This window comes from Eubalaena glacialis, chromosome 5 (assembly GCF_028564815.1).
Source record: "Eubalaena glacialis isolate mEubGla1 chromosome 5, mEubGla1.1.hap2.+ XY, whole genome shotgun sequence".
Taxonomy (NCBI): domain Eukaryota; kingdom Metazoa; phylum Chordata; class Mammalia; order Artiodactyla; family Balaenidae; genus Eubalaena; species Eubalaena glacialis.
Window position 1 is genome coordinate 78,130,612 of NC_083720.1, and position 12,275 is coordinate 78,142,886.

The 12,275-nt window shown below is 34.7% G+C and overlaps 1 protein-coding gene across 1 annotated transcript in view; it reads right to left on the reverse strand.

The window, feature by feature from the left end:
• Positions 1 to 12,275, reverse strand: part of AASDH (aminoadipate-semialdehyde dehydrogenase) — a 33,599-nt gene that overhangs the window by 1,761 nt on the left and 19,563 nt on the right. Inside the window, exons 6-14 of the mRNA XM_061191401.1 lie at positions 10,055 to 10,296; positions 9,582 to 9,688; positions 8,881 to 9,053; positions 8,259 to 8,451; positions 7,090 to 7,205; positions 5,275 to 6,070; positions 2,431 to 2,594; positions 1,097 to 1,219; positions 126 to 257 (exon numbers count right to left, since the gene is read on the reverse strand). Of these exons, the coding sequence (XP_061047384.1) occupies positions 126 to 257; positions 1,097 to 1,219; positions 2,431 to 2,594; positions 5,275 to 6,070; positions 7,090 to 7,205; positions 8,259 to 8,451; positions 8,881 to 9,053; positions 9,582 to 9,688; positions 10,055 to 10,296 (2,046 nt within the window). The remainder of the gene's footprint in view (positions 1 to 125; positions 258 to 1,096; positions 1,220 to 2,430; positions 2,595 to 5,274; positions 6,071 to 7,089; positions 7,206 to 8,258; positions 8,452 to 8,880; positions 9,054 to 9,581; positions 9,689 to 10,054; positions 10,297 to 12,275) is intronic.

Sequence of the window (12,275 nt, forward strand, 5' to 3'; positions counted from 1 at the left end):
TTGACAATTAAAATAGAATTAGTTTTCAACACAATGGGTCGAATAATGTTTAAAATTTTACTTCAGTTGTCACCAGCTACTATGCCTTTGAGAAATGTAAGTAAAACAGAACTAGAAATTTTTACCTGTTCTCCAAAGTGAGTAAAGCAGAGAAAATTCCCATCTACACAGCCAATACAAATATACTGTAGGCAACACCGTGGAGAAGAAAAGAGTGGCTTTCCACAGGAATGTTTCCAAACTCTCTTCCCAGTGGCCTGTCATGGGCAAAAAGCAATTCACAGCATTTAAATCATTCTACGAATCAACTACCCTTTATAAAATAAACTCATAAATCTCCCAGAGGTAAAGCTATAAACACCAGAAAATGCTATAATGGCATGCTGACATTATAAATGAAGCTAGTACACATATACACAGCTATAAAATTAATGAGTGCTACTTATGAATGCTAAGATAAAAACTTGCAATAAAACCAGGAAAGAAATAACTAGCACATAAACTCCATCCTTAGAATGGACACGAAGTTCCTGACAGGACTGAGAACAGTCTGCCAACTTAAAAAATTGATAGGACTTCCCTGGTGGCGCAGTGGTTAAGAATCCGCCTGCCAAAGGAGGGGACACGGGTTCGATCCCTGGTCCGGGAAGATCCCACACACCACGGAGCAACTAAGCCCGCACGCCGCAACTTCTGAAGCCCACGCCTAGAGCCCGCGCTCTGCAACTACTGAAGCCAGAGCGCCTAGAGCCCATGCTCCGCAACAAGCCACCGCAATAAGAAGCCCACGCACCACAATGAAGAGTAGCCCCGGCTCTCTGCCACTAGAGAAAGCCCATGCACAGCAATGAAGACCCAATGCAGCCAAAAAAATAAAATAAAAATAAAATTAAAAATTGATAAAAGACATACACAGAACTTAGATTTTTCTCATCTTTCTATACTTCATGTCAGTCATTTTTAATGAATTCTGGTTCAGTAATGTATGGACTATATCTAACTGAAATCTACTTCAAATTTTCAGAATTCAAAGCAAAAATAAAAACTATTAAAGAAAAATAGGTAATAAAATCAATAAATATTCTTTTATGCCTACAGGATTTATAGCCAGTAAAAGTCCTCCCAGTGTAGCAAAATACAAGTGATATGGAACCAGGCTCAAACAAGGAGAAGAAAAAACAGTTCCTCCGCATTTCAACTTCCAAACACACTTCTTTTTCTGCAAATAAGAAAGCAAATAAAAAAAAAAAAAGAAAGAAAGAAAAAGAAAGCAAATTAATTGGTTTCTGCTGGTGATTAACAAAATATACATATCCTGTCCCTCCTGATGTTATGTCTATCTTAGTTAATATAATTTTTATTTTTAGTATAAAAATAATATATACTCACTGTGGAGAATCAAGTTAGTATCAAAAGATGACAAAAGCCAATACCCAGAGATTACCACTGTTAACATTTTAGCATTTTCCCTTGTGATCTTTTTGGTACACACACACACACACACACACACAGCTTAATATACTTGAGATCATCATTCTGAATATCATACACTTTGTATCTAATTTAGCTCACTTATTTTGTAAAACTCTTTAAATATTACTTTAATGGATCATATCCCATATGAACACAAAATAATTTCTCTACCTTATCACTGAAAATTGTCTGGAACTAATTGCTTGGTGTTATAAACAATTTGGAAATAGACATCTTGGTGCATATATCTGTCCATGTTTCTGATTATTTTGCCAGGATAGATTCCTAGAAGAATTTTACTGAATCAAAGGATATGAAATTGTTACCTATGGTCAAATTGTTTTCCTCGAAGGCTTTACCTCCCACCATTCTCATCAGCATTTAATGCTACCCTCTAATCTAATAACATTTGCTTCTTTATCTCAAAGTTTTAAATTTTCATTCCTTTGATTCTTAAACATATGAAATATTTAAATACATTTACTAGCTATTTCTTCTTTGGGGTCCTGTGCATTTATATCCCTTGTTTATTTTTATATCTGGACCTTTATATTTTTCTTATTAATTTGTATTTGCTCTTAATTTATACTTATATTTTAACTCTGTCACACTTGATTCAAAAACTTCCCAACTTATTTCTTTTTAATTTTATAATTCTTAAATTTAAAAATTTTATGTAATCAGTTCTTATTGATATTTTTGTGATTCTTCTCTACTGTCAAGATGGCATTCTAAGTTCCTTATATTTCAAAACTCTGAGTAGCAAATTTATTTGTGAAAATTCGGTAAGGAAGTTAAAATTGTCTTAAGATATTACGGCTGTTAATTAACCCCTTAATCTTCCCAGATCACAAACTTGGGAATAGTTAATACCTGCTCCCCTAGTCACCACCACCTGATAGTTTCACACTCTTCTATCTATGCTTATGGTATGAAATTGATGAAGTGAATTCTTACATATATATCTAAAGCATATGCATGCTGGTCATGAGAGCCAATGTAAAAAAGTCCTGTGGTTGGATCCACAGTTGCTGAGCTTTTGACAGCATCCTCAGTAGTAAACATCCAGTATTTTTCTCCACTATTACTCTTCAGAATATAAACCAACCCATTATAACAGCCTGTTGGGAAACAAAATACAAAAGATGAGATTTAGATATGTCACTGGAAAATAATTATTTGGCTTAAATCATGACAATATATATTCGATGTTCTTCATGTGTACTTAGGCTCTGTGTCTGGCTCGATTTACATTTCAGCAAAGCAGCAACCATTTGTGTAAAAAACCTATTTAGTAGGTACACCTTACATTTTAAAAGTACCATAAAGTGCTTCACTACCAGGAAAACAATGAACATGAGCATGTTGCAGCAGAAAGAGGCTTTGACAGACCTGGATTCAGATCTTGTCATGGCCATCCTTTGGGCAAATTACCTAGCATCGCTGGGCCTAGATTATCTTTCTGCTGAATGTGGATACATCTACATCAGGGTTACTGTGATAATTAGGATAAATGCCCAGTACATAGTAGGTGTTCCAGAAATGCTAACATTAACAATGACCAAATGTTTATTGACCTTTTACCTTGTGAAGGATACTACTCTAAGAATTTTATATCTATTAACTCATGTAATGCTCACAGTGAAGTGCTACTATATGCATATATATATATATATTTTATTTTGGCAGTGTTGGGTCTTCGTTGCTGTGCATGGGCTTTCTCTAGTTGCGGGGAGCGGGGGCTACTCTTCCTTGCGGTGCACGGGCTTCTCACTACAGTTGGCTTCTCTTGTTGTGGAGCATGGGCTCTAGGCGTGTGGGCTTCAGTAGTTGTGGCGCATGGGCTCTAGAGCACAGGCTCAGTAGTTGTGGCACATGGGCTTAGCTGCTCCGCTGCATGTGGGATCTTCCCGGACCAGGGATCAAACCTGTGTCCCCTGCATTGGCAGGCGGATTCTTAACCACTGCGCCACCAGGGAAGTCCCTGGAGCAGTGGACTCTTGATTGTGGTAGTGGTTACATGATAGTATGTATCTGTCAAAATATAAAACTGTATACTAAACAGGGTTTTACTGTATATTATATTAATAACAAATATTTAAAGTACTAAGTGATAGTTAACAACACTGAACTGTATATTTGAAAATTGCTGAGAGTGAATCTTAAAAGTTCTCATCACAAGAAAAAAATTGTAACTCTGTGAGGTGATGTATGCTAACTAGATTTATTGTGGTAATCATTTTGCAATATACACATATATCAAACATTATATTGTATACCTTAAGCTAATAAAATGTTATATGTCAATTACATCTCAATAAAACTGGAAATTTTTTTTAAAAGAGAAAAAAAGTACTAAGTGACCACCATGTGCCACAGGCTTTGGGTTTAGACACTTGGAATGCAAACAGTAACCTCAATGAGCTGACTTTCATGGATAGGGATTACTCATGATCATTCACATGTATAACTGAAAGTTTCCTGTAGTATAATTTTCAAAATGTAGGTTTTCAATACAGAAGAATCAAACTCAGATTTAAGTAGATTCTAGCCACGATAACATAAGTAGGGAGATATATTCCTAAGCACTTAGTCTGAAAAGCTTTGGTAAACAGATGCCATGAGTACTAAAGTAAAACTTGATGTAGTTTGGGGGGTAAAAAGAGAGTGGTAGTTGAGGAGACATTAGGCCTAGACCCCCATATCTTTGTAAAGTAAGTCACCTACAGCTTAATGAAACTGAGTAGAAAGTAGTAGCTAACACTTGTTGAAGGTCACAGAGCTGGTAACAGCTTTAGAGCTAGGTTCAAATCCAGAAACTCTGACCCAAGGCCCACACTGTGAATCAGCATGTAGTTAACTATTATTCTTTGAGCACTTAGTCTGTCCCTAGCAATGTACTAAAGGATTCACAAGCAATTATTTCATTTAATCCTCTCAAAAGCTCTATGATTATTGTGGTAGTTTTAAAATATATCCACAAATTCTTTGATACTCAAAGAGATATTCAACAGGTGAAGCTAATTCCCCTCCCTCTGAGTGTGGGCCAGACTTAATGATGTTCTTCTAATAACAGAATAAAGCACAAATAATGGTATACAACTTCAGACACTAAAAGTACCGCGTTCCTCCTCAGTCACTCTCTTGGGTCACTCACTCTGAGGGAAGTTAGCTTCCATGTTGTGAGGGCATTCAAGCAGCCTATGGAGAAGCCCATGTGGCAAGAAACTGAAGCTTCCTGCCAAAAACCAGCAAAAACTGAAGTCTTCTGTTTGCAGCAATGTGAGTAAGCCATCTTAGAAGCAGATTTTTCCAGCTCGTCAAGCCTTCAGATGGTTGCAGCCACATGAAAAACCCTGAGCCAGAACTTTCAGCTAAACCCCTCCTAAATTCCTGACCCATAGAAACTGTGAGATATTTATGTTTATTAAAGCAACTATATCCCAATAAAAATGAATAAATAAATAAATGTTTATTATTCTAAACCATTAAGTCTGGGGATAATCTGTGATGCAGCACCATGTTTTATTTATTATGCCCATATACTCATAAGAAAACTGAAGTTCTAAGAAGTTCAGCAACTCGTTGAAGGTCACAGAGCTGGTAACAGCTTTAGAGCTAGCTTCAAATCCAGAAACTCTGACCCAAGGCCCACACTGTGAATCAGCATGTAGTTAACTATTATTCTTTGACAGCAACCAAACCTACTATACATAGGTTTTTTAAATTTAACTTGGCCCTACTAGCATTATCATATGGTAATTAAATTTAACTCTATAAACATCAAATTCAGAAACTTACCCACTACAATAAACTTTCCACACTTAGATACACATGCTGAGGATTCAATGCGATCTCCCAAAATCTGTTCCCATTTCACCTTTCCAGAGTAAAGATCAACTGCCATCATCCTATGAGAATGGGAGCCAATGTACACAGTTGCAGATGACTTATCAACAGCTGGTATTACAACCAGAGGTGAAGCATCCACACATTTGCCTGTGTCTGACCTCCACCTCACATGAAACTCCATTTTCTCAGCCCCCATCACAGATGTTTCCTCTTCAGAAACTTCTGCAACACAGGACATATCTTTTGACTTCCCAATAAGAGCTGGAGGATTTAAGCTTTTCATATTTTGAATGTTAGTCTGTGAAATTAAATCAGAAGAACAGGCTGCAGGGCAATGTTCCAACTTAGTTAAAAACCTAGTAGTATTCAGAGACAAAATCTGACTCCCTCGGCTCAGTGCAATAAAAGCATTGATCTCGTTGTCACAATTTAAAGGCATGACAGATTCCTGATGTAAAGATTTTCCACTGGTTTCCTCTTGATTAACATCGCTCGATTTTCTTTTTGTGGCATAATTCTTGCTAAATGTCAGATATTCATCTGGAAACACTGTTTGAAGGATGTGATTGTAAATCTCTAAAATAGAACTGCTAAGAATAATTTCCAGAAGCCCAGGTACTGATGTGCCAACAAGGTTTTCAATCTCATTGAGGAGCCGTATGGACTTCAAAGAATCTCCACCACTATTTAAGAAGAGTGACTCATCAGGAACCTTCAAAGGGTCTTCTGAGAGACTCAGAACAGACTACAGATTAGAGAAGTGAGAAATATGGTGAAGTTAAAGATCTAAAACCAAAAGAATTCAGCATTTAAAGGTAATATATAGATGATGGTAACTACATTAATGAGATGAACACAAAACACACACAAAATAAATTTTTTAACAATTAAAATAAATTTTAAAATTATTTTCTGTATAGTAAAGGAGACCATCATTATGCCACCAATTTTGTCACAAACTACCCTAGAACTGCAAATTATACTTCCTTTTAGAGCAGTTTTTCTACCCATACAATAGGGAATGGAATTATAAAAACACCTGATTTAATATCAGATATTAACAATATCTGATATTTCTATAATATGGGAATAATTATTTTCATTAACTTCACATAAACCGAAATTATTTTCCAAGAATCTATAAATGAAGTGGATATTACTTTTATCTAGATATCCTCTATTTTCAGACAAGACTGTACAGTTACATCCTCTTGTTAGAACCCTTTAGAAAACTCCAAATTTTATCTAAGAAAAATTATACTGACCTGTAAATCATAGGTAATAAAATATATATATTTTAAAATAAGTTTTTAATTGTTATATACATATATATATATATTAATTCCCTTAAGCAGAAACATACATGTTGTTACTGAAAGTTCTTCTGGAATAATTATGTTAAGCCTTTATACCACAGATTGTGGTACAGCAAGTTTCGGCTATTTTTTCAACTCTGACAAGTTTTACTGCACTTGACTGACCCTCTTAGGGAAAAGTTATGTCAAGAGAGGTTTTGTCTACTCGTGCCTTTTATGACTACCTCACTTCCAATAAATTTCTATATAGGGAGTTTAATCTAATCTTGCAGTAGAGAACCTAACCCTTATTTGAATACAAATTGAATAAAACAAAGCTATACTACTTAACATCTGGGCAGCAGTAACATTCTTAGAAAATTTTATCAGACTTATTAGGATGCTTACATTCCCTGAAGATAAACAACGACCTCTTTATAATAACAAATTTGTATCTTAAAAGTTGTACCTTCCACAAATGATGTAATTTTTCCCAAAGTTCCTCTTTTCCATTGAGTTTACACTCAGACTTCAAGTCTATGGAGTTTAAATAAATCTTATTTAACTCAGAAACATCAATTTTGCCTTAATATAAAAGAGAAATAACAATTTTTAAATTTCAGCTTGACCCCTTCATGTCTTTGTTAGTCACAATACACACATTTTTCATTGTTAAGGTTAGAAATCCTATAAAAGTTTGTCATGCAGAATCAATAATCAAGAAGACAGTCCCATGCTACCCAGAATGTAGTGGGTAGCAGATAAGAAGAAAGGAGGGACTTCCCTGGTGGCGCAGTGGTTAGGAATCCGATGCCTGCCAATGCAGAGGACACCGGTTCGATCCCTGGTCTGGGAAGATCCCACATGCCGCGGAGCGACTAAGCCCATGCGCCACAACTACTGGGCCTGTGCTCTGGAGCCTGCAAGCCACAACTACTGAAGCCTGCGAGCCTAGAGCCCGTGCTCCGCAACAAGAGAAGCCACCACAATGAGAAGCCCGTGCACCGTAACACTAGTGCACCACAACAGAGTAGCCCGCCCTCGCCACAACTACAGAAAGCCTGTGCACAGCAGCGAAGACACAATGCAGCCAAAAATAAATAATTTTTAAAAAAGAAAAAAAAAAGGAGAGAAAGCCCGCGCACGGCAACAAAGACCCAACGCAGCCAAAAAATAAATAATTTTAAGTAAAAGAAAAAAAAAGGAAAGGAGGGGCTAATGTTGCTCTCATTTAAAGAGCTAAAGAAATGGTACTATTTACTGAGCAATAACCACATTCTGAAATATTAAATAAAGATGAAATTGGGAAAGTAATAGAATATGGTGATTAAGAGCACATGTTTTGAAGTCAAACAGTCCTACAGAATTTCAACTCTACTACTAACTAGCAATGTGATTTTGGGGAAATTATTTAACCTCTTAAGCCTTATTTTCCACGTCGGTAAATGGGAATAATACCACCTACTCACAGGAGTTTCTGGAGATAAAATGAGTTAATTATACAAAGTATTTAACAGAGGGTCTACCACAATATATATTAGTATTACTTATAATAATAAGGATTTAAGTGGCCTTTAAACTAGTTAATACAATTAGTATCATTTAGCACTGAAACATAGCTGCTTCAAATTATTTTACCATGAGATGTAAATGGTAGAGAATCAATCAACACAAGCTCATCCGGGATTGCATGACTTGGAAGATGTTTCTGCAGTTCTTTAAAGATGTAATCCTTTACTAAATCATTTTTGGACACCATGAACAAAATTAATTTTTCTTGATTATACCATGTAACTGCACAAGACTCCACTTGTTGAAGACCTTCAGCAACCTATGAGAGAGATTATCTCAATTTGCCAATAAGGACATTTAAAAACAAACTCCCTAAATACTCTGCATTCAATACAGTCAAATTAAAATCTGGAATTCACTAGAGATTTTTAAAAAATTGTTTCCTACTATCACTATCACCAGCACACAGAGTTCTTAATGTTTTCCAAAAATAATAGCTCCCAGAGCAAAATAAGTCAACTTATTTTCACAGTTATCAAAATCCACTGTCACTTATTTAAAAAACAACTCTTCATTCTGAGAATAAAGTGCACAATGAATTATCCATATCTTCTACTGTAATTCATCACTAACACAAAAGTCTTAGGTTTAAATAATACTGACAGAGAACCCTGGAACAGAAAAGTAGTTATGGCTGCCTCTAATACCTACATATATTAATAGATATTTAATATTTAAACAGTTCTACCTGTTGCACAAGTTCAATGTTAAGACATTTGCCGTGACGTTTGATCTGACTGTCCTTTCGTCCCAAGAAAAATATCTCTCCATCTTTTATAGTCACAAAGTCTCCTGTGGCCCTCATTGTGCCAAGTGGTACTGTCATTTCATCATCAAGAAAACATACTCTATTTCTGCCACCTTCACAAGATATAAACAATGTAATTTTAAAAATTCATTGAAAATATATTAAAAACCATGAAATCAGAACTTCTCCAAAAGCTCAGTTACTAAGTTTCAAAGTTTGAATATTTATATAAAAAGGGGGACTCACTTTTAAATGTTATCTGATAAAATTATATACAATAAGAACCTTAGTAAAATAAGCAAAGGGATGAAACACAATCTAGTTCTAAAAACACATGTGATTAAAAACATTCTTAAAATACTAATTAAATAGAATTTTGGCTATAAACAGAAATACAAACAACCAAATTACAGTTTCTAAATTACTTTTATATCTTCTCTTAGAGTATTAGACATTGTTATCTGAAATAATTATGGTAACTAATTAAATGTTTCATGACTGTGAGGATGAGATTAAAAATTACCATCACTGAAAAGAATACTAGACTTAAGAATAATTGAGGAAAGAATAAAATTAACACATCAGATTTTTTTCTTGAAAAAAGAAAAGAAATCATTCCCAATCAACAAATGTAAAACAACCTAAAAATACTTGGCCATTGCCTTCTTGAACTGTGAAACCATTAGTATCTTTGACTTCAACTACTGTTCCAAGCAGTGGAAATCCCAGTTGTACAGGCAATTCACATCTATGAAAACACAACAACCCAAACCAAATTTAAAATTTTTCATTTGAATAGAATATTTACCAGTGTATTTAAATCACATTGTACCAAATAAAGAAAAAAAAAGTTTTTGTTATAATTCAAAGATTGACAAGAGGAAAAGGTTAGGTGGAAAAGTTATGTTATTCATTGTTGTTTAGTTACAAAAACCTCTAGCAGGATCTGTAGCACCAGTTAAAATAAGAAAGGTTCTGGATTCCCACCTTAAAATTCTAGATAAAATAGTGTTTATAAAATATTACTCCAGTGCCTATCAAAAATACTATTTGTGTTAAGATACTGGAAAAATAACAGTTTCTCTCTACCCTATTTAGTAACTGAAACCCTTACTTCAAAGTAGAGTTAAGAATTTTCTCTGGTATCCTGTAAAAAGTCGCCCAACTTGATACCTCTGTGATACCATAAACATTAAATATTTGTGTTTTATTGCCTATTCCTCTCCAGCTTTTGAGAACAGTTAATGATGGAAATGCTTCGCCACCAAGGGCCAATACTCGAAGAGAAGTATTGGTTGATAAAACAGTTGACTTGATAAGCTGAGATCCAAATCTTCTAAGCAATGTCGGTGTTGCCTGTAGATACATTAAAAATAAATTATTTCTTTCCCTTCACTTCTTTAAAAAAAAAAAAAAAACACACTGTAGTGATTAGTCCAAAGCTTAACATTGGGAGCTCACAAGGAAATTAAGGCTGTGTTTACTAAATGGCAAATCATATTTGGAAAACTACTGAAGCAGCATTACCTTTTTAATGTGGACATAAATTTTGCTTCAGTAAAAAACAAGCAAATATTAATTATGTTTCATTATGCAGTTTAGACAAAAAGGTTTACAAGGACAAAAATCTATAAAATGAATTTACATTTCCTTTCCCATTATTTCTATGTAGAAAAAGAATATAAAAGTGTTAAAGAAGTGCCTAAGCAAAACAATGAATAAAGATTTTAAAAAACAACTTTATTAAGATAATATAATTGACATACAATAAACTATACATATTTAAAGTGTACAATACAAATTTTGAGATATATTATCGGTGAAACCATCACCACAATCCAGATAATGAACATATCCTTCAACCCTAAAATCACCTATGTACCATTGTAATTCTTCCCTCCAACTGGACCTCTCCTCCAGACAACCGCTGATCTATTTTTTGTCACTGATGATCAGCTGACATTTTCTAGAATTTTATAAAAATGGAATCATACAACATGTATTCTGTTTTGACCTAGCATCTTTTACTCTATGTTCAGTGAAAATACTTTGTGATTCATGTTGTATATATCAATAGTTCATTCTTTTTTTGTCTTAGTCTGTTCAGGCTGCTATAACAAAATACTGTAGACTGGGTAGGTTATAAACAACAGAAGTTTATTTCTCACAGTTCTTGGAGGATAGAAGTCCAAGAACAGGGTGCCAGCATGGTCAGGTTCTGGTGAGAGCTCTCTTCCAGGTTAGACTTCTTGCTGTGTCCTCACATGGTGGAAGGGGATAGGAAGCTCTGTGGGGTCTTTTTTACAAGGGCACTAAATCCCATTCATGAGGGCTTCACCCTCATGACCTAAGCAGTCCCAAAGGCCCCATATGAATTCTGGGGGGACACAAACACTCAGACCATAGGACTTTTTATTCTATTGTATGGATCAGGACTAGCTTTTGAATTTCCATATAAAATTTAGGATCAGCTTGTCAATTTCTCCCCCAAAAAAGTCTATCAGGATTTTGATAGGGACTGGGTTTAATTTATAGCGAGAACTGCAATCTTGACAATATTGAGACGTCCAATCCATAAACATGAAATGTCTCTTCATTTATTTAGCTCTTTAATTTCTATCAACAACGTTCTATAGTTTTCATCGTACAAGCCTTGCTCTTCTTTAAATTTATTCCTATTTTATTATTTTTGATGCTATTGTGAATATAATTATTTTCTTAATTTCATTTTTGGGCTTTTTTTTTCTATAATGTAGAAATATAGTTGATTTTGCATATTGATCTTGTACCCTCCAACCTTGCTGAACTTGTTTATTAGTTCTAGTAGTTCCCCCATGTCGTCTGCAAATAGTTTTACTTCTTCCTGTCCAGTGTGGGTGCTTAATTTCTTTCTTCCTTTTTGCTTTATTGCACTGGCTAGAACAACCAGAATAATGCTGAAGAGAAGTGAAAGAGCTAACATCCTTGCCTTGTTCCCAATCTTAGGGTGAAAGCATTCAGTCTTTTATCCAATTATAACGTTAGCTGTAGTCTTTTTGTAGACATCCTTTATCATGTTGGGGAAGTTCCCTTCTATTCCTAGTTTGTTGACTTTTTTTTTTTTATCATTGGCATTGGATTTGCCAAATAATTTTTCTGCATCTGCTGACACAATTATGTGCTTTTTGTCCATTATTCTTTACCTAGTATATAGCATCCGTGGATTTTTGGATGTTAAAGCAAATGTGCATTCCTGGGACAAATCCCACTTAGTCACATTTGATGAAATAAAATTATTTTTAAGGCAGGACAAAAAAAAATTTTTTAACATTAAATTCTCTCTCTGCCCATTTGGG